Source organism: Mesoplodon mirus, assembly GCF_964341445.2.
Source record: "Mesoplodon mirus genome assembly, chromosome: 15".
NCBI classification, from domain to species: domain Eukaryota; kingdom Metazoa; phylum Chordata; class Mammalia; order Artiodactyla; family Ziphiidae; genus Mesoplodon; species Mesoplodon mirus.
The window spans coordinates 28,071,009-28,094,890 of NC_138991.1; the positions used below are offsets into that span (position 1 = coordinate 28,071,009).

General features: G+C 44.3%; 1 protein-coding gene across 1 annotated transcript; it reads left to right on the forward strand.

Moving 5' to 3' along the window:
- Positions 1–485: 485 nt before the first annotated feature.
- Positions 486–2,850, forward strand: LOC309817321 (uncharacterized protein C20orf202; the record flags this gene model as incomplete). The annotated part of the gene is made up of 2 exons (XM_082645520.1): positions 486–551; positions 2,467–2,850. The coding sequence occupies 2 exons, from the start codon at positions 486–488 to the stop codon at positions 2,698–2,700; spliced, it is 300 nt and encodes a 99-aa protein (XP_082501646.1). The 3' UTR covers positions 2,701–2,850.
- Positions 2,851–23,882: the final 21,032 nt, after the last annotated feature.

Here is a 23,882-nt window from a genome sequence, read left to right on the forward strand (position 1 = left end):
AGGTGAGGGAGGGAGGAAGAGGACTGGGGACACAGGTGTGCCATCTGCCCCAAAGGAGGTTTTATATATCTGTGTATACATATATATATATATATATAACAAAGCATTTAGAGCAAAACAAGCCCTCAGAAAGGGGACACCTATTTTCATAATAATTATTAATTTTATCATTTAAAGCTTTATAGTCTCTGTGATCCTGTTGGCATCAGATTTGGATTCTGGAGCCCACAGGCACTGAGGCACCCATACCCCAGTGATCTCCCTCCCCCCGCCCCTTGTTCTATTCAGAGCACTGAAGCCCTTTAAAAAAAACACACACACACTACATTTTCCAGTGTCAGCCACTTCCTGCTCTCATTAACTGCATCCTCAGTGACTTAGCCAGACTCTGCTCCTGGCCTGAAGCAGAGAGCAGACTGTCCAAGTCAAAGGTCCCTCAGGCCCATCACCAGGTCAGCATCAAGGTCTCTCCCAAGGACGCTGAGATGAAAACAGCAGAAGAGCCAACCTCAAGTCTCGGGCAGACCCTGGAGTGGCTAAGAAAGGAGCTGGTAAGTCTTTACATCTCTTTTTACCTGGTGCTTTCACAACATAAATTCCAAGGTTCCCTCGTTCCCCACTCCCAGGTGCCCCCTAGGCTGGGGCAGAGCTTCAGGTTGGGGTGTAGGCCCTGCAGGCACCCCTCTGGGACCAGCCACACAGTGTACAAGCACCACCTCAGGTGCTGGGATAAGTAGGTCGTGGCCTACATAGGAGGCTCTGGGTGCGGTACTTGCCTGACTGGTTTTAGAATTACACTGAGTCCTGGTATGTGCCCAGCTCTGCAGCTGTGTGGCCTCTAGCAAGTGGCTTTACCTCTTTGAACTTCAGTCTCCTTATTGTAAAGTGGCGATAACAATGGTACCAGCATCGCAAGGGTTATTGTAAGAATTTGGTGAGGAGATGGTGTAATTCACTTAGTGCCTGCGTGGCACATCTACGTCGTTGGCTGTTACAATCCTGACCCAGCTGGGTATGGAGTACATCAGCTGTCTTAGCCTGGGTCTTCTAGAAAGCAGAGGCTTGCAAGGATTGGGGTATTAACCCTTTATTTGGAGGTACAAGCCCAGAGTGGTGAGAGTGAGGGAAACAGGGAGTGGAGGCAAAGGCCAATGCTATTTGAGGAGATGCCTTGTGTTACCAAGCTGGCTGCCACTTAGAAAGGAGCCCTAAGGAGGCCCAGAGGCCCTCTCAGCAGCCGGTTTACCTGGCTGCGGGATTCTCTGCAGAGGTTGAAGGAGGATCTGCACCCTGGGGGTGCAGAGAAGAAGAGGAAGTTTATCTGCCCAGCTCACTCCTGTCTCCCATTTCCTGTCTGTAAGGCTCCACCCCATGGGGCACTAACTCACCTGAACTTATGAGCTGTGTCACTTGGCCCCTCAGTGGCTGCTCAGGAAGCCAGGCCTTATGCCTCTCCTTGTGATGTTTTCTCCAAGTCCAAAAACAGAGGGGAGCCCCAAAGTATGTGGGGACACCAGCCCAGAGAGAGAAGGAGGTGGTTTGGGGAACCACAGAAGGCACCCAAAGTTTGTATTCCAATACGCCAGCTTCTTCTTCTGGGGAGGGACAGAGAGGATTGTCCAAAAATGACCTGTCTGGGTTGCCAGGCAACAGACTAGCTGGGAACCAACCCTGTCCTCACCTCCGTGGGAGGGGCTGACCCAGTAGGGCTTCTCATGGGCCCAGGGGACTCCAGCAGCAGGAACTGCAGCCTCTTACAGTCCTCAGGGACCTAGAGGCTGGTGGCAGCCCCACCCCGTGCTTCCCCTAAACACTAGACACTATGCTGAGACTGCTTAGTGCCTGAACCCAAAGTACCAGTTTCCACTTGATAAAGTACCTCTCTTCTCTCCTACCCATGAGGAGGGAGAACAGGTAGGGGTGGGGGAAAGCCTATCCGGGGCACGGCCTCCCAGGGCCAAACGTCCTCTGCCTCCACATATGCCAAGAGATGAGCCTTGAGTCTCCACTTGCTGGTCCCTGACTTGCAAATTTCTCAGTCAAGTGTGTTTTTGACCTCCATCACGGGGAATTTACATGACATCACAAGGGCTCCCCTCTGGAGCCCAGCCAAGAAGCCCCACTTGACCATCAGTGAAGTATGTCAGTCACTTTATGCAGCAGAAGGAACAAGTCAGTAACACCAGCAGCTACCACTGATGAGCACTGAGGAAAGTCTGGTGCTCTCCCTCCTTTCCTGGGATTATATAAGCCCCCAAAGTCCTGGTGGAATCTAAAACAGGGGAGAGAGCCTTGAAAGGCAAGTAACTTGCTTTCTAGTTTGCAAATGAAGAAACTGAGGCTTCGGTGGACATGGCTTCTATGAGGCTGTGGGCTTGTCTCCAATGAGACAATGATAGGAGCAGGCTTTCTGGGGGAACATCCAGCACTCTGGCCGCCCCCTCACAGACTCCTTCTTTCTCCTAGGCTGAGATGCAGGTCCAAGACCAGAGACTTCTGCTCATGCTGAAGCATCTTCACGGTGTCCTGGAGGAGCTGCGTGCAGAGAGTGCCCACTGGGAGGAGGCCAGATCCAGTGGCGGGACCTCCCCCGTCAGACCTCGAGCAGGCTCTGAAGGCAGGGGCCACCAGCCCTTTTCCTCCAGGGGCCTGGCCCAGCTCCTCCAAGGGGTAGACAGCAGACGAAGCTCCCTCCCTTAACAGGCCAGAGATGACCCTGACTTTAAACCCTCCCCCCACTAGTCTAAACTTTGATTGTGATGAGAGAAAGCACTGGAATGGGAGTCAGGAAGGCCGGTCTCTGGATTCACCCCTGCCCTCATTCACTGTGTGTCCCCGGACCTGTCACTCAGCTTCTCCTTGTCACTCTTTCCTCTCCTGTCACTTCTCAGGGTTTTTGCACAAATAAAGTATCAGATGTGAACACATTTGGAAAACGCAAACATGTTACATGGCTTCTGGCAAGCACCATGGTGGTAATCCTATTCTTAGGAATTTCCCACAAGGTGATTGTTAAAACAAAGAAAGAGGGCTTCCCGGGTGGCGCAGTGGTTGAGAGTCCGCCTGCCAATGCAGGGGACACGTGTTCGTGCCCCGGGTCCGGGAAGATCCCACATGCCGCGGAGCAGCTGGGCCCGTGAGCCATGGCCGCTGAGCCTGCGCGTCCGGAGCCTGTGCTCTGCAACGGGAGAGGCCACAACAGTGAGAGGCCTGCGTACCGCAAAAAACAAAAACAAAAACAAAGAAAGAGCTCAATGTGCCAGGATGTTTATCTAGTGTTGCCATGGCAAAAATACAGAACCCCGTGCAGTGACTTGATGGTTGTTTTCTGTCTTCCCAGCAGGCCTTCTTATTCCCCTTTATCTGAAAGCAACAGGTCCTACAACCAGCCTGGCCATAGGGATGGGCATGTAACCAGGCCTGGCCCATTACAATTCATGGTCATCCTAACAACATGATTGGCCCAATGAGTGGGCATGTGGCTCAACAGAGCCAATCACAGCCCGTGTCTGGTATTGCCCTCTTGATTCTTGTTCTACTGCGGTCGCAAACCTGGGGCTGCCAGTGGCCGTGATTGCTGTCAGGTGAGGGAGGCCTGCTGGCAGTAGGAAAGAAAGAGGCTAATCTTCAAAGAGAAGCAGAGAGAGGACCACACAAGAGATGGGCAGAGAGGAAGGGTGCTGGCTCTTTTTAGTTCCTGGTTTCAGACCCTAATTCTGTGAGTTACTCCTGCTGTCTTTCCAGAGCAGAAGCCAGTAAATTCTACCACCACCACCCACAAAGGCACACACCAGTTTGTTTTTGCTTAAGCTGGTTTGAATAAGGTTTCCCTTATTTGCAACCAAAACAGTCCGGATGGTCAAAGAAGCAAAGAAGAGAAATCATGAAAAAAATGGCATTTCTGACAACCGAGTTTGGCAGGCAGGCAACAAGGTGTATGTTGTGGCAGAACCCTCAATTGTATGGGGTGCAGGAGTCATAACTTTGAAAAATTATATCTGCCTATAAGAAAGACATAAATGGAACAGGTGAAAATAAAGTCCTGGTGTTAACATGGTCCGATTATCGTCAGGCCTTTTTATTTTTGAAAATCTTCTTGCATGTTGCTAGGATATTGCTTTTAACGGCCTTGAAAAAGTAAATCCATTGCATACAGAGGCAAAGGGTGGGGGGGTTGCATTATATGTACGATGGTTATGGTCAGACTAATCTGGGGTTTCTATATAATATTTGAAAATATAAAAAATAGTTCTCCATCAATGGCTGAATGGATAAACAAAATGTGATATATACATAAAATGGAATATCATTCAGCCTTAAAAAGGAAGATAATCCTCACACATGCCACAAGATGGATGGACTTTGAAGACACTGTGCTAAGAGAAATAAGCCAGTCACAAAAGGACAAATATGATATGATTCCACTCATACGAGATAGTTAGAGGAGTCAAATTCATGGAGACAGAAAGTAGTTCTGGTTGTCAGGAGTTTGGGGGCAGGGAGTAGGGGGTTGGGGGATCATTTAAGGGGTGCAGAGTTTCAGTGTTGCAAGATGGCAAAAGTTCTGTGGATGGATGGTGGTGATGGTAGTATAACAACGTGATGTACTTGATACACTTTAAAATGGTTAAAATGGTAATATTTATCATATGTTATATTTTACCACAATTAAAAATAAATACTTTAAATTTTAAAATTACCTGTTCTGTGATGCTGGGGTTGGAACCCCACAAACCCCATTTCTACATTACTAGCTGCTCCGGGTTAGACTTTGCCAATAAGCAGGGTGGGGCTCGAGGGACACCACAGGGCTGGAGGAGAGAGAAAAGACTTGCTTCTTCATCTTTGTTCTTTGTAGCTTCCTGTGGCCTTCCTACTCTCATGAGCATCACCCAGCAATGCTCCTTCACCTCAAAGCAGCAATTCCTCCCTGTGGCACCAGCCAGGACCCCCTTCTCAAGGCTGTAGGTGACAGCCGTGGGGGACCCTTCCCCCTACCTCAGAGACACCAGCTCCAGACGGCCAGCATCTCCTCCCCCGAAGTCTCAGTCCCTGTCCCCTCTCTGCTCTCTGAGACTTGAGCCCAGCTGAGCAGAGCTCCCTTCTCAGATACCTGAAGTGGAGCTCTGCAAGGCTGAAAGCTTTAATAATTTCAGTCTCCTGTCTTTGCTCCCTCAGCCCTGGGAGTGGTAGATGCTTCCTGCAAGTGCTACCTTCATTCTAAGAGTTCTTTTTATAACCTTTCGGTTATCCAGTTTACAACTTTATACCTAGTTAGCAACTCTTTATATTAAATTCTCTCTGTTAAAATAATTCAGTTTTTGGCTATGATTAACAATGCTGTTGTGATCACTTTTGTTCATGTGCCCCGGTGCACAAGCCCAGTGCCCCTAGGATATACAGGTTTTCCCCCGCTATCTGAAAGTAGAGCATTCCTATGGAACCTTTCACAAGCCAACATTGTGTATAGTGAAGAAGCAATTACCTTAGGACACATCTTGCTAACAGAGGCCCAAAATAAATTGAGATAAAGCACAGATGCTCATAGACACAGGTCAAAGCCAGGTCAAAACTATGGTGGCTTGGTGCAGAAATGCTGAGTGCCGTTCCTGGGGAAGTAGCTTGGCAGTGCCACTCCCCCCCAGGGTGCTTGCTGCCTCTGTAACGGCTCACCCCAGATCAAACACTGAACACCATTTCCACCTGTTTTTGTAAAAGTGAAAATCATCTTTGGCTTTCTTTCAGTTCACGAAAACAGATACTAATGTAGCTCTTTCATGAAAGCAAAGTGGCATAAAGTGAACTTTCGGAAAACAACGGATACCTGTAGAGCAAAGAGTCTTGAACTGGAAGTATGTGTGTGAATACTCAAGTTTACAAGAAGCGTGTTTTCCAAAGTGGGGTATTCACTTAAAGTCCCACAAGCCATGTCCAAGAGTTCCTGTTGCTCAACATTCTCGCCAACACTTGGTATTATCAGTCTTCTTAATTTTTGCCAATATAATGAGTGCAAAATGGTATTACACTGTGATCTTAACTTGCATATTCCTACAAATGTGGTGGTTAACCTGAGTTTTAATTCCACCTCCACCATTTACTTACTTTTTGATCTTAGATGAATTACTCAACCTCTCTGAGCCTCATCTGTAAAAGAAGGGATAATAATATCTACCTCATAGGATTACTATTTATATTGTATAGGAGAATGCATATAACTCACTTTACACGGCACTGAGCATTGTAAAGGCTAATACATGACACCTTGTTATTATTGCTGTGTAATCACAAATATATTGATTTGTGAAACTATGACTATTACAAGTAGACAAGCTTGTTAGCCACCATCATTAGGAGAGATATCTTCCTGGTCATGCAAAGTAACAATGACATTGGTTTTCCATGCCCAAAGCCAACACCCAGCACCCTCTGCCTTGCCCAGCTTCCCACAGCTGGGCCGCCAGACCAAAAACATCTGCCAATCCCCCCTCTATCAATCTGCAAAGCTAAACCTGACCCTCCGCTCCGGTATGTGTTGTTCTCCAGACCCCACCTCTGGAACCAATGTTCAGTTCCTGATCCCAGGTCAGAACAAACTCAGTCTGAGTCCAGATGCTGGGGGACAAGGGGGTTGGATTGGCAATGACATCCTCAGTATGGGTTCCTAGAGGGCTGGGTTATAAATCATGTTCATCCATGAGAGCAAGTGAGCACCAGGGGGAGCCTGTGGATCATGGTCACAAAGGAAGATCTGGGGTTTTCTCTGCTGAGGCAGCAAAAAGAGGACTGTACACCCAAGCCTCCCATCCAAGGGTGAAGAGAGAAGGGGACACAGGTGGGGAAAGGACTGATGGGGGTCAGAAGCTAAAACATTAGGAGCAGAAGAAGAACAGTTCAAGATGTGATACCTATTGTCAGGGCCGGCAGTTCAGGACTCACCCTGTGACTAACCAGAAAGGATCAGAGGCTCACGTTTACCTGAGGCCAGCGTCCAGCCCTGGGCCAGACTTGATGTCTTACAGAGCCCAAGTGTTCTGGCTGGTGTGTAACAAAATGCTCCCAAACTTAAAACAACAGCAGTCACTTTATTATTGAAACAACGATTCATCATTGCAGTAAATCACACTTCCCATGGTCCTGGGGATTGACTGGGTTCAGCTGAGTGGTTCTTGCTTTGGTCTCTCGAGTGGCTACAGTCAGATGGTGTCCAGCTTGATTCATCTCAAAGGCTTATTCACATGTCTGGCAGTGGACGCTGGCTGTTACCTGGGACCTTAGCTGATGCTGTCAGCTGAAACACCTACCCATGACTCCTCCCTGTGGCCCGGGCTACCTCATAGCATAGTGGCTGGTGCCAAGAACAAGCATCTGAAGAGAGCCAAGAGGAAGCTGTATAGCCTTTATGACTCAGTCTTGGAGGTCACACAGTGTCACATCCATTGCATCTTATACAGTAGAAGCCAGGCACCAAGCCCAGCTCACATTCAAGGGGAAGAGAATTAGACTACCTCTCGATGGGAGGAGCATCAGAGAACTTGCAGACATGTTTTAAAGCCACCACACCATGTAAGACTGGATGGATTTCCAGTGTGGCACATCAGCTGCAAGGAATAGGCACCCGACACTTTGTAACCTCAGGCAGAGTGATAAGACAGAATCTCATCAAAATCCATGAGCAGGAACTCCAGGAGGTGAAGGATAGGTCTGGATCTACAAGAGTTCACTCCATCACTCCAGCATTACTGTGTTTCAGTGTGTTACTGAGAGGTGGGCTCAGCTCTGCTGCTGTGACAAATGAACTTTGAGATCTCAAGGCCTCAACACGACCAAGGTCCATTCCTGGCTCACACTACATGTCCTATGGCCCTATTATGGCGGGGGGGTGCGGGGAGGGGGCTCCTGCTCGGGGACCCAGCCACCATCTGCGCTGTCACCAGATGCTACAGCAGGGAAGATACATAAGGAGAGTCACACACTGTCTCTTCCACACTTTAGCCAGGCAGTGAAATGTGTCCCTTCTGCCCACAGCCCATTGGCTAGAGTTAGTCACGTGGTCTGTCCCAGCATGGGGGCCGGGAAATGTGAGGAGTGGATGGAGAGTCTGGCGAGCACCCCCATGTCAGACACATCCTCCATTCTCTCTCAACAGACCGGCGTCCTCAGTGTGTCAGAGTGAGTCCTCATCAGTCTCCACCACTGTGTGCACTAGGATTGAGGACCCCCAGGCCCACCCAGGCCTGCTGAACCAGAGCCTCTGAGTTGGGGTCGGAGGATTGAGTTTCCACAGCTCCCACTCCCCCAAGTGAAGGCTGAGAACCGGGGCCGGGGGCTGTTCTGCGTCTGTCTTAGCTCTTGGCTTCAGTTTCTTTTAACTATGTCTGGGCTTTACTTTGTCTTCTTTCTGCATATTTTCGCTGTCCACTCCCACTGCTAAAGACAGCACTCTCCTGCTGTTTCTCTCTGTCAAAGTCTAGAGTGAGGTCTACAAACAACAAATGCTGGAGAGGGTGTGGAGAAAAGGGAGCCCTCTTGCACTGTGGGTGGGAATGTAAATTGATACAGCCACTATGGAGAACAGTATGGAGGTTCCTCAAAAAGCTAAAAAAAGAACTACCATATGACCTAGCAATCCCAGTACTGGGCATATGCCCAGAGAAAACCATAATTCAAAAAGACACATGCACCCCAATGTTCACTGCAGCACTATTTACAATAGCCAGGTCATGGAAGCAACCTAAATGCCCATTGACAGACGAATGGATAAGGAAGATGTGGTACGTAAATACAATGGAATATCACTCAGCCATAAAAAGGAATGAAAGTGGGTCATTTGTAGAGACGTGGATAAATCTACAGACTCATACAGAGTGAAGTAAGTGAGAAAGAGAAAAACAAATATCGTATATTAACGCATATATGTGGAACCTAGAAAATGGTACAGATGAACCAGTTTGCAGGGCAGAAATAGAGACACAGATGCAGAGAACAAATGTATGGACACCAAGGGGGGTAAGCGGCAGGGTGGTGATGGTGGTGGTGTGATGAATTGGGCGATTGGGATTGACATGTAAACACTGATGTGTATAAAATTGATGACTAATAAGAACCTGCTGTATAAAAAAATAAGTAAAACAAAATTCAAAAAAATATAAGGCTAGAGAGAAGGAATCTGATGGATCAGCTCAGCCTTTGACATCTGAACACATCAGAGGTGGTTGGTATAAGGTAAGTTTGTTTTCTCCTCCCCCTCCTCTTCTTCTACCTCTTCTCCTTCATCATCATCGTCAATACACAGGTAATACAATGCAGTGATTAAGAGTGAGGGCCTTGACACCAGGCTGCCTGGGTTTGAATCCCAGGTCTGCTACTTATTAGCTCTGTGACGTTAAGCAAATAACATAACTTTTCTTGCCTCTGTTTGCTCCTCCATAAAGCAGGGATACAACAGAAATTACCTCATACAGCTATTGAGCAAATGCAGTGAGTCAACATGGTCCTGGCACATCAATCTTAGCTATTATAATTAATAATAACAGATACCATTTTAAAGCTCAGGATAGTGTAGTGGCTGTAAGTACAGCTTGGAGTCTCACTGCCAGTGTTCAAATTCCAGCTCTACCATTTACTCATTGTGTGGGTTTGGGCAAGTCATTAAACTCTCTGTGCCTCAGTTTCACCATATATAGAATGGGAATAATAATATACCTACCTCCTGAGGACAATGTGAAGAACAATGAGTTAATACATGCAAAACGTGATTGGAACCAAGATGGCGGAGTAGAAGGACATGCTCTCGCTCCCTCTTGCAAGAGCACCAGGATCACAACTAGCTGCTGGACAATCAACAACAGGAAGACACTGGAACTCACCAAAAAAGATACCCCACATCCAAGGACAAAGGAGAAGCCACAGTGAGATGATAGGAGGGGCACAATCACAGTAAAATCAAGTCCCATAACTACTGGGTGAGTGACTCACAAACTGGAGAACACTTATACCACAGATGTTCACCCACTGGAGTGAAGTTTCTGAGCCCAACTTCAGGCTTCCCAACGTGGGGGTCTGGCAACGGGAGGAGGAATTCCTAGAGGATCAGACTTTGAAGGCTAGCGGTATTTGCTTGCAGGACTTTGACAGGACTGGGGGAAACAGAGACTCCACTCTTGAAGGACACACACAAAGTAGTGTGCACATTGGGACCCACGGGAAGGAACAGTGACCCCAGGGGAGAGAATGAACCACACCTACCTGCTAGTGTTGGAGGGTCTCCGGCAGAGGCGGGGGTTGGCTGTGGTCCACCATGGGGACAAGGAAACTGGCAGCAGAACTTCTGGGAAGTACTCCTTGGCATGAGCCCTCCAGGAGTCCACCATTAGCTCCACCAAAGAGCCCAGGTAGGCTCCAGTGTCGGGTTGCCTCAGGCCAAACAACCAACCAAACAACCAGGGTGGGGAACCCAGCCCCAGCCATCAGCAGTCAAGCGGATTAAAGTTTTACTGAACTCCGCCCACCAGAGCAACAGTCAGCTCTACCCACCACCAGTCCCTCCCATCAGGAAACTTGCATAAGCCTCTTAGACAGCTTCATCCACCAGAGGGCAGACAGCAGAAACAAGAAGAACTACAATCCTGCAGCCTATGGAAAAAAAACCACATTCACAGAAAGATAGACAAGATAAAAAGGCAGAGGGAGGAACAGATGAAGGAACAAGATACCAGATGAAAGAACAAGATAAACCCCCAGAAAAACAACTAAATGAAGTGGAGATAGGCAACCTTCCAGAAAAAGAATTCAGAATAATGATAGTGAAGATGATCCAGGACCTCGGAAAAAGAATGGAGACAAAGATCGAGAAGACGCAAGAAATGTTTAACAAATATCTAGAAGAGTTAAAGAACAAACAAACAGAGATGAACAATACGATAACTGAAATGAAAACTACACTGGAAAGAATCAGAATAACTGAGGCAGAAGAATGGATAAGTGACCTGGAAGACAGAATGGTGGAATTCACTGCTGCAGAACAAAATAAAGAAAAAGGAATGTAAAGAAATGAGGACAGCCTAAGAGACCTCTGGGACAACATTAAACGCAACAACATTCTCATTATAGAGGTCCCAGAAGGAGAAGAGAGAGAGAAAGGACCAGAGAAAATGTTTGAGGAGATTATAGTCGAAAACTTCCCTAACATGGGAAAGGAAATAGCCACCCAAGTCCAGGAAGCGCAGAGAGTCCCATACAGGATAAACCCAAGGAGAAACACACTGAGACACATAGTAATCAAATTAGCAAAAATTGAAGACAAAGAAAGATTATTAAAAGCAGCAAGGGAAAAACGACAAATAACATACAAGGGAACTCCCATAAGGTTAACAGCTGATTTCTCAGCAGAAACTCTACAAGCCAGAAGGGAGTGGCATGATATACTTAAAGTGATGAAAGGGAAGAACCTACAACCAAAATTACTCTACCCGGCAAGGATCTCATTCAGATTCTATGGAAAAATCAAAAGCTTTACAGACAAGCAAAAGCTAAGAGAATTCAGCACCACCAAACCAGCTCTACAACAAATGCTAAAGGAACTTCTCTAAGTGGGAAACACAAGAGAAGAAAAGGACCTACAAAAACAAGCCCAAAACAATTAAGAAAATGGTCATAGGAACACACATATTGATAATTACCCTAAAAGTGAATAGATTAATTGCTCCAACCAAAAGACACAGCCTTGCTGAATGGATACAAAAACAAGACCCATATATATGCTGTCTACAAGAGACCCACTTCAGACCTAGGGACACATTCAGACTGAAAGTGAGGGCATGGAAAAAGATATTCCATGCAAATGGAAATCAAAAGAAAGCTGGAGTAGCAATACTCATATCAGATAAAATAGACTTTAAAATAAAGAATGTTACAAGAGACAAGGAAGGACACTACATAATGAACAGGGGATCAATCCAAGAAGAAGATATAACAATTATAAATATATATGCACCCAACATAAGAGCACCTCAATACATAAGGCAACTGCTAAAAACTATAAAAGAGGAAATTGACAGTAACAAAAAAATAGTGGGGGGCTTTAATACCTCACTTACACTGATGGACAGATCATCCAAACAGAAAATAAATAAGGAAACAGCAGCTTTAAATGACACAAAAGACCAGATAGATTTAATTGATATTTATAGGACATTCCATCCAAAAACAGCAGATTACACTCTCAAGTGCGCCCAAACATTCTTCAGGGTAGATCACATCTTGGGTCACAAATCAAGCCTCAGTAAATTTTAAAAAATTGAAATCATATCAAGTATCTTTTCTGACCACAACGCTATGAGATTAGAAATGAATTACAGGAAAAAAAATGTAAAAAACACAAACACATGGAGACTAAACACTACATTACTAAATAACCAAGAGATCACTGAAGAAATCAAAGAGGAAATCAAAAATACCTAGAGACAAATGACAATGAAAATACGACAATCCAAAACCTATGGGATGCAGCAAAAGCAGTTCTAAGAGGGAAGTTTATAGCTATACAAGCCCACCTCAAGAAACAAGAAAAATCTCAAATAAACAATCTAACCTTACAGCTAAAGGAACTAGACAAAGAAGAACAAACAAAACCCAAAGTTAGCAGAAGGAAAGAATCATAAAGATCAGAGCAGAAATAAATGAAATAGAAACTAAGAAAACAATAGCAAAGATCAATAAAACTAAAAGCTGGTTCTTTGAGAAGATAAACAAAATTGACAAAGCATTAGTCAGACTCCTCAAGAAAAAGAGGGAGAGTACTGAAATCACTAAAATTAGAAATGAAAAAGGAGAAGTCACAACAGACACTGCAGAAATACAAAGCATCCTAAGAGATTACTACAAGTAACTGTATGCCAATAAAGTGGACAACCTGGAAGAAATGGATAAATTCTTAGAAAGATATAACCTCCCAAGACTGAACCAGGAAGAAATAGATAATATGAACAGACCAGTCACAAGTAATGAAATTGAAACTGTGATTAAAAATCTTCCAACAAACAAAAGTCCAGGACCAGATGGCTTCACAGGTAAATTCTATCAAACATTTAGAGAAGAGCTAACACCCATCCTTCTCAAACTCTTCCAAAAAATTGTAGAGGAAGGAACACTTCCAAACTCATTCTATGAGGCCACCATCATCCTGATACCAAAACCAGACAAAGATACTACAAAAAAAGAAAAGTACAGAGCAATATCACTGATGAATAGAGATGCAAAAATCCTCAACAAAATACTAGCACACAGGATCCAACAACATATTAAAAGGATCATACACCATGACCAAGTGGGATTTATCCCAGGGATGCAAGGATTCTTCAGTATATACAAATCAATCAATGTGATAACCATATTAACAAATTGAAGAATAAAAACCACATGATCATCTCAATAGATGCAGAAAAAGCTTTTGACAAAATTCAACACCCATTTATGATAAAAACTCTCCAGAAAGTGGGCATAGGGGGAACCTACCTCAACATAATAAAGGCCATATATGACAAACCCACAGCAAACATCATTCTTAATGGTGAAAAACTGAAAGCATTTCCTCTAAGTTCAGGAACAAGACAAGGATGTTCACTCTCGCCACTATTATTCAATATAATTTTGGAAGTCCTAGCCACAGCAATCATAGAAGAAAAAGAAATAAAAAGAACATAAATTGGAAAAGAAGAAGTAAAACTGTCACTGTTTGCAGATGCCATGATACTATACATAGAGAATCCTAAAGATGCCACCAGGAAACTACTAGAGCTAATCAATGAATTTGGTGAAGTTGCAGTATACAAAATTAATGCACTGAAAACTCTTGCATTCCTATAAACTAATGATGAAAAATCTGAAAGATAAATTAGGGAAACACTCCCATACCATTGCAACAAAAAAGTAAAATTCCTAGGAATAAACCTACCTAAGGAGATGAAAGACCTGTATGTAGAAAACTACAAGACACTGATGAAAGAAATTAAAGATGATACCAACAGATGGAGAGATATACCATGTTCTTGGATTGGAAGAATCAATATTGTGAAAATGACTATAGTACCCAAAGCAATCTACAGATTCAACGCAATCCCTACCAAATTACCAATGGCATTTTTTACTGAACTAGAACAAAAAAATCTTAAAATTTGTATGGAGACACAAAAGACCCCAAATATCCAAAGCAGTCTTGAGGGAAAAAAAACGGAGCTGGAGGAATCAGACTCCCTGACTTCAGACTATACTACAAAGCTACAGTAATCAAGACAATGTGGTACTGGCACCAAAACAGAAACATAGATCAATGGAAACAGATAGCAAGCGCAGTGATAAACCCACGCACCTATGGTCAACTAATCTATGACAAAGGAGGCAAGGATATACAATGGAGAAAAGACAGTCTCTTCAATAAGTGCTGCTGGGAAAACTGGACAGCTACATGTAAAAGAATGAAATTAGAACACTCCCTAACACCATACAGAAAAATAAACTCAAAATGGATTCGAGACCTAAATGTAAGACCAGACACTATAAAACTCTTAGAGGAAAACATAAGAAGAACACTCTTTGACATAAATCACAGCAAGATCTTTTTTGATCCACCTCCTAGAGTAACGGAAATAAAAACAAAAATAAACAAATGGGACCTAATGAAACTTCAAAGCTTTTACACAGCAAAGGAAACCATAAACAAGACAAAAAGCCAATCCTCAGAATGGGAGAAAATATTTGCAAATGAATCAATGGACAAAGGATTAATCTCCAAAATATAGAAACAGCTCATGCAGCTCAATATTAAAAAAACAGATAACCTAATCCAAAAATGGGCAGAAGACCTAAATAGACATTTCTCCAAAGAAGACATACAGATGGCCAAGAAGCACATGAAAAGCTGCTCAACATCACTAATTATTAGAGAAATGAAAATCAAAACTACAATAAGGTATCACCTCACACTGGTTAGAATGGGCATCATCAGAAGATCTACAACAACAAATGCTGGAGAGGGTGTGGAGAAAAGGGAGCCCTCTTGCACTGTGGGTGGGAATGTAAATTGATACAGCCACTATGGAGAACAGTATGGAGGTTCCTCAAAAAGCTAAAAAAAGAACTACCATATGACCTAGCAATCCCAGTACTGGGCATATGCCCAGAGAAAACCATAATTCAAAAAGACACATGCACCCCAATGTTCACTGCAGCACTATTTACAATAGCCAGGTCATGGAAGCAACCTAAATGCCTATTGACAGACGAATGGATAAGGAAGATGTGGTACATATATACAATGGAATATTACTCAGCCATAAAAAGGAACGAAATTGGGTCATTTGTTGAGGCGTGGATGGAGCTAGAGACTGTCATACAGAGTGAAGTAAGTGAGAAAGAGGAAAACAAATATCGTATATTAACACATATATGTGGAACCTAGAAAAATGGTACAGATGAACTGGTTTGTGGAGCAGAAATTGAGACACAGATGTAGAGAACAAACGTATGGACACCAAGCAGGGAAAGCCACGGGGGGTTGGTGGTGGTGGTGTGATGAATTGGGAGATTGAGACTGACATGTATACACTGATGTGTATAAAATTGATGACTAATAAGAACCTGCTGTATAAAAATATATATATGTATATATATATATTATTCAAGTCATCTGACGATGGAATGACCCAGTTGATTGTATGACTGATTTGACCAATAACAGAGTGATGTGAGTAAAAAAAAAAAAAATATTGCTTACACCAAGAAAAAAAAGCATACACTGTACATCTGCTCTAACTATTAAATAAAAGTGTGTATTGTCCAGAAGTAAAGAATGTCTGTTTTGAAGATAGAGATAAATACCTCCCTTCCTGGAGCATCAATGCTAATACTCCTTTGATGATAAGACTCTCATTGCAGGCGCCAAGGCCAGGCTGATTTGCTGTGCACGTGCTCATCTGTCTTCTTTGGAATTTTGTAGGAATGTATACTGTAATGTTTGATGTTCTTTGCTCTGACAAGATACAAAGCTGTGCTAAAAACCATGCTTCTTTGGAACAGTGCCTCAGAGCTATCTGAGAGACTGTCTCCTTGGCTATAGTCCTCAGTTTGACTCAAATAAAACTCTTTTCTAGTCCCATTAAAAAAAATACATACAAAATGTTTACAACAGTGCCTGCCATCTAATAGGGCTGTGTGTGTGCCATGTAAACTATTCATTTTTATTATCAATTATCTACCCTAACTACCAGCACCATATGAAACACTGTAAAGATACTGTTGCTGTGAACCCACTCAACAGCTCTGCAAGGGTGATATTACATCTCCATTTAACGGATGAAGGAACTGAGTTTTAGTGGAGCTAAGTGGCCCAAAATAACACACTGAGTAAATCTCAGATCTATCTTCTGCCTAAGCAGACCTCCGACCCACAGCATCATGGTGCTCTTCCCATCAGCAGCAGTGGAGGGAGGGGTGCCGTGGGAAAGAGGATGCAGAGATGCTGGGTTCACATGTCCCCCTACCAACCCCTCCACCTCTTCTGGCAGAGTCTGGGGCAAGACAGTCTCTGTATGTATGAAAGGAACTCAAAGACATCTCTAGACAACACCCTCTGGAATCACCATGGTTGGTGAGGAGACCTAGAGTCTGGGTGTCCCCAGTAGTGTGCCCCCTTCCCTGCCGCCAGCATACCTTGAACCCAGTTCATAGGTGGGATTTCTGCCCTGCATCTGCCCCATGGTCGCAGTTCTGCTCCTGTTTCACTGGACCAAAATCAAGGTGTGGGCCAGGCTGCACTCCCTTTGGAAGCTCTAGGGGATAATCTGTTCTTGACCTTGTTTAGCTTCTGGTGGCTGCTGGTATTCTTTGATTTGAAGCCACACCTATGCCTTCTGCTCTGTCTGTGTAAAATCTCCCTTTGTCTTCCTCTTACTGGGGATACATGCGATTGTATTTAGGGTCCACCTGATAATCCAGGATAATCTCCCCATCTCAAGATCCTTAATTTAATCACATCTGCAAAGGAGGACCCCCCCACCCTCCCTTTGCCACATAAAGTAACATTCACAAGCTCCAGGGATTAGGATGTAGGGGTCATTTTTCCACCTACCACAGTAGGTGATCAACAAAGAGGAATTTCCTTCTCATTCCTGCTGGAAATCATTCTCTGGCAATGTGCAGGGCTAAGAAGAATTTTGTACAGCTGGAGATTACCGTCGGCCCTATCGGAAGAAGTAGGATGTATGTTTGTTGAATATGGGCCGTGCATGGGCACAATAACGTATCGCCTGGTTAGGAAGTACCTGTTAATATTCCCATTTGACAGAAAGGAAACTGAGACCCAAAGAGCAAGTGGTCAATGAAGGAAAAGCAGGGCACTAGAAAGCAAATGAAACAGGCAGTTCAAACTTTGGTTTCTGATAAACTTTTTTGACCTTATCAAGTTGCCATCAAAGACTAGGGTAACTACTCGGTGGATCGCGCCACCTGGTGTCCATGCAGAGTAACTTCTGGGAACCGTCCTGCTCTGCGTTGTGGGACTGGCTTCTTCACTGCTTTCCTACTGTGGGACAGGTTATTGGGAGTGCTGTGGACATTGAGGCTTTCTGGCCCTGGAGATCTAGGTTTGAAGTTCAGCTCTGCCACTGACTGAATGACCTGGGGCAAGTCACTTCTCCTCTTCTGAACTTTAACTCTAAAATGAAAATGACATCTCTGAGAGTTATGGAGAGATCTTGGGAAAGTACTTTGTAAATGGAATAACTGGAGGCAATGAAAAGAAGCATTATCTGCAATAAAACAGGTCTGGATTCATTTAGAAAAATACTTATTGTGCACCTGCTGTATTCAAGGCACTGTTCTGGATGTGGGAATGTAAGAACAAATAAAACAGACAAAATTCATGTTTCCGTGGAGTTAACATTCTAACATTCTGGTTTCTGAATCATTCATTCATTCGTTCATTCATTCATTCATTTATCTACAAATAGTTTTCTGGTACCACTGTGGGCCAGGCAATTTCCTAAGCAGTGGGCATAGAGGGGATCCAATATGGCTAGAGCACAGGGAGCAAGAGCACAGGGTTGGGCAGGGACAGCGCCAGGTTTTATGGGGCCTGAAGCTTATAAATGTAGAGTATTCTTTTTTTTTTTTTAAAGAAGATGTTGGGGGTAGGAGTTTATTAATTAATTAATTATTTTTGCTGTGTTGGGTCTTCGTTTCTGTGCGAGGACTTTCTCTAGTTGTGACAAGGAGGGGCCACTCTTCTTCGCGGTGCGCGGGACTCTCACTATCACGGCCTCTCTTGTTGCGGAGCACAGGCTCCAGACGCGCAGGCTCAGTAGCTGTAGCCCACGGGCTTAGTTGCTCCGTGGCATGTGGGATCCTCCCAGACCAGGGCTCGAACCCGTGTCCCCTGCAAGGCAGGCGGACTCTCAACCACTGTGCCACCAGGGTAGCCCGAGTATTCTTTTCTTAAAGAAAAAGAATAAAGTCATAAATACAGAACTAGGTTAGAAAGGGAAATTGTTTCTAGAATGACAGAAGAAATAACAACAAAGTATAAAACGTTAAAAGCTGACAATCATAAAATCATAAAATCTGGAAACATAGCATAATATTTTATTAATTAGCCACCATGATATGGTTCTAAAATAATTTTTTCTCTACATTTTTTGCTGTATATTCTTTGACCATATACTCATAAGACAATGATTTTGTTGTCTTTTTATAAAAATATGAAGATGATAATTTAGTGTTTACAAGATTGATTAACTTTTTTGGTGGATAGTTTAAACAATTTTCTTTAAGTTGTAGAGCTTAATGCCATGTAAATTCTTAGGATTATTGTCAAATTTGAGAAAACCTCTAAATTTCTTTCATACATGAGCTGTAATTCTATTTATATAGTGACTAAGCTTAAATACTTTTTGGGTTGACAGCACATTAACTAGTTTTATTGTCAGCATCCCCATGTGGTGGCATAATATGAATTCTACATTATCTTCATCCATATCAGTATTTCATGTCAAATAAGTGAGATATTTGAATCTTTCCCCAAATGTATTTATATAATTCACTCCTTTTAATTAATTAGATTATCACAACAATCTACAAGTGTATTCATTACTCTGATTTGAAATGTATCTATTCCTCTTAATGAATTACCGTTGTCCTTTGGTATCTGCGGGGCAATTATTCTCCCACAAATACCAAAATCCATGGATGCTCAAGTCCCTTATGTAAAATGACATAGTATTTGCATATAACTTACTCACACCCTCCCCATACTTTAAATCATCTCTAGATTACTTATAATACCTAATGCAGTGTAAATGCTATGTAAATAGTTGCCACTGTGTGGCAAATTTAAGTTTCGCTTTTTGGAAATTTCTGGAAATTTTTTTCAAATATTTTTGCTGAGGTTGGTTGAAACCACGGATGCGGAACCTGTGGATATGGAGGGCCTACTATACTACTTTTGTTACCATCTACAGGTCATTTCTTCTGTAAGACATTGCTAGGGCAGAAATGCTAAGTAAGGCATGACCCAACACAATGAGATCATACAACACTCAAATTCCCTCATGGACATACTCACTGTTTACAGTTCGCCATATCTCTACAAACATAGGACTTTGATATCTTCTAGTTTGTGCAATTACTATTAGAAAGGAAGAAAAAACGTGCAGTGCATTTATAATTGTATAGGCTGCACTGCCAAATATACTTCTGCTTGTAACCAGGCTTTGCGGGGAACCAAATCCTCTGCATATAGTTTAATACATCTGATGATCAGAAGAATTTTCTGTAGACTAGCTCTGGCACTGTATGTTCCAAATCTTGTTTTCCATCCATTTTGCACTGATGCTGGGCACTGATACAACATGTGGCCCTGCACCTTCCTGTCAAAGTGCAGGGTGAGTCAGCACAGTGGACAATAGAGGTATTCCTGGAAGCCATTCCTACAGTGAGACGGACAGCAATGACACAACTAAAGATGAAAGGGGCTGTGAACCGTATAAATTGATCCTTCTTGTTCTAATCTGTTCAGGCTGCTATAACAAACTACCATAGACGGGGTGGCTAAACAACAAACATTTGTTTCTCACGGTTCTGGAGGCTGGGAAGTCCAAGATCAAGTTGCCAGCAGGTTTGGTGTCCGGTGAGAACCTGCTTTCTAGTTCACAGACAGCTATCTTCTTGCTGTGTTTTCACAAGGCAGAAAGGTTGAAAGGTCTCCTTTATAAGGGCACTAATCCCATATTATTAACCCATCAGGGTGGAGCCTTCATGACCTAATTACCTCCCAAAGGTCCCATCTCCCAGTACCATCACATTGGGGATTAGGATTTCAACATATGAATTTGGGGGGACACAAACATTCAATCCATAACACCTCTGAACCTAAATTAATGTACACCTAACTCAACTCTGCCTTAGCTGCATCCTTCAGGTACTCCATTGTCACAATACAGTATGATAAAGGGAGAGTTGAAAGACATCGATCTTAAAGGATTACAGTTAAATGTCTTACTTCTGCAATGTTTACAAAAACACACACCCAGGTGAACACACTGCTATGTTTCTCCCAGGGCCTTGGAGGGGCCCATGCAAGCAAGGGCCCTGAAACTGAAGATTCATTGTGGTCAGGATAAATCCACCAATAGGACATGAAGCTAGAATAATAAGTAAGGGGGAGACTATGCAGGACCCTGTAATTGTTAGGAGGGAGTTTGTTTTTAGTCTAAGAGAAACAGGAGGACTTAGAGGGCTTTAAAGGGGGGAGACACTTCTGGCTTCAGTGTGGACAATGGGCTCAAGGAAGGCAAGTGACATGAGGGAGATTGCTGAGAAAGCTGTTGGAGCTTTTGCAGGAGGGAAGTAGCTTAGACCAGGGTGGAGAGGGTAGAGGCAGTGAGAAGTGGATAAAGTCCTATTTGAAGGTGGAGTGATGGGCTTGTTTATGGAGTGACATTAAGGCAGAGGTGAGGTTGGCATCAAGGGCATCTCCCAGATGTCTGCCTGAGTGGTCACTATGACACCATTCCCTGAGGTGGGAAAAGGGGAGCTAAACCCGAGCTGAATTCTGTCTCTAATATCCCCAACTATGTGACCCTGGACAGGTGGCTTCTCCCTCCAGGCCATTTCCTCATCTCAAAAGGAGGGAAATTACTAACTACCTTGTGAGGTTGTTTGAAGAGTAAATAAGACAACCCATCAGCAAGGAGCCTGGGACCTTATCAATAACCTATATATTGGATGCCATTGTTATCCCAAGATTTATCAGTGTTTACTATGAAGTTCAAGGGAGGAAACCAGCCTTTGATCCATATGCTTTTGTATGATTTTTCTTATGTTGTAGCAGTTGGCTTTAGCTATTGAAAGCTGTGATATTCCAGGCAGGAAAATGTTTGCTGTCCCTAAAGTGCTGGTCAACGTGAATGATCTTTTTAGCTACAACAATAATGATAGCTAATATTTATTGAGCATTTATTATTGCTAGACTCTTGACATGCTTCATCTCACTCATCTCTTACAATACCCTATGGCACAGGTACTTTTATTATCATCATTTCCACTTTACAGATGAGAAAAACTAAGGTTAAAGAGATTTAATAACTCTCCAGGGACCTCCTCACTCTAAGTGCAAAAGATGAGACATCATCCTGGTGATGTTCAGAGGCCAAGCAGAGGGGTCAGACATTACCACACTTCACAATTGTTTTGCAGTGACTAGTGACCGGGTCGCTGAACAGATAAACTCCTCGAGCAAGCACCACGCGGGGAACTGCTCTCAGTGCCCCTCATCTCCGCCCCTGTCCGGGTCCCTATCCCCTGCCCCGCCCTTTGCCCCACCCACCCATGCCGCCGGCCCTTAGCCCCGCCCACCCTGCCGCCCCGCCCTGTTACCGGCCCACTGCCCCGCCCCGCCCCGGTCCACTGCCCCGCCCCGCCCCGCCCTGTCGCCCGGCCGCGCACTCCCAGACGCCCAGCAGCTCAGGGAGCGGAGCGGCAGAGATCCAACGCGCGCATCTGGCGACTCCTCCTCCAGCCCCTGTTCGGATACGCCTCGCTTCAGACCCGGCGCTGGAAGTAGGGCGACGGGCGGGACCCTGGAACTGGAGGCGGGCTGGATCACGGGCGCCGCGGCCACCCTCATCCCCACACGTGCCCCGCCGGGCTCTTCACCGGCACGAGCCCTGAGGGACCCCGCCTGAGGGGAGGCAGCGGGCGCTTGCGGTCACTCCTCAGCCTCGGTGTCCCTCTCTGAGAACCCGGCCTTCAACTCTGAGGAGTCGTGTGGAGGGAGCCCTAGGCGTCCGAGCCCTTGGCTCTCGCCGTCGTCTCCTCACAGCCCTGCCCCGCTCCCCGACCCCAGCACCTTCCATTCCTCGCCCCTGCCCCCTTCTCTCTCCCTGGAAGGAATGCCCTCTGTGGCTCTCTCCACCCCCCGACGCCCCCCCACCAGGGTCCGCTTTCTGGCCCTTCCTCCCGCCCTCTGCTCCCCTTCGCCCACCGCCCTCACTCTCCTCACTGGGACCCTTTTCCACGAATTAAGCCTCCTCCCTGGCTCCTAGGTCCATGTACTATCCTTAGCTTTACTTTGCATGAAGTCAATTCAACCTAGAAATAACTCACAGGACAATGGGGCTTCTGTGGGGGATTTTTTTGTGAGGTGAGGTAGGAAAATCAACGTCTCAGGAAAATCAAAGTGCTCAGGAATACTAAATCACAGGGTTGTTTTTTCTTAAAGTTTACTAGTAATCATACACCTGGGAGCAACTGAAAAAGACAAATTGGACTTTATTCTAAAATACCAGACACACAGAGGAGAAAGGAAGAAAATGGAGCCAAGGCAGGCATAGGCCATACACATTAAAATCTCTAGCTGTCCCATTGAGGAATGTGGTTCGGTAGATTGCATAACCTTTATTTTGGGCCCAATGATTTGATTCTTGGGGTGGAAATGGGCATTGATCAAAGGTCATCTAAGTTTTTAATTCCGTGGCTGATTTTTTTGTTTTCGCTTTGGTTCAGTTTTCTCTTTTATCAGAACTTTAAGTAGGAAAGAAGTTAAAAAATGGTTCTCTAGTGGCAGTTTAAGATTACCTATATGTAAACAATGACTTGATTCTTCTCTAGAAGTCAGCCAAAGCGTTATGACATCCCTTTGCCTAATACTGGAGCCTTATGATGTTATTGAGAATAGTACAATTTGTGGAAATGTGCATAATTATTTTGTCTTTAAGTGAAGGTTTTCTTTTACCATTATTATTTCAAAACATTAAATTTGATTCTTTTTTTCCTTCCCTTCCTCTGATTCTTTTCCTATGGTTTCTTTTTTTAAAATTAATTAATTAATTTATTTTTTGGCTGTGTTGGGTCTTCGTTGCTGCGCGCGGGCTTTCTCTAGTTGCGGCGAGCGGGGGTTACTCTTCGTTTCGTTGCAGTGTGTGGGCTTCTCATTGCGATGGCTTCTCGTTGTGGAGCACGGGCTCTAGGCGCGTGGACTTCAGTAGCTGTGGCACACGGGCTCAGCTGTTGTGGCTCACAGGCTCTAGAGCGCAGGCTCAGTAGTTGTGGCGCATGGACTTAGTTGCTCCGCGGCATGTGGGATCTTCCCGGACCAGGGCTTGAACCCGTGTCCCCTGCATTGGCAGGCGGATTCTTAACCACTGTGCCACCAGGGAAGCCCAATATAGCTTTGTATTTTAAATAAAAGTTTCTTTTTATAAGAAAATAATTTGAATTGAATAATGTATTGAATTAGAAGATAATCTATTTTATAGAATTAATGAAAAATGGTTTTGCTTGCTGTAAAATAGCACTGAAAGATTTTTGTATCAAAATCTAAATGTCTTTTAATG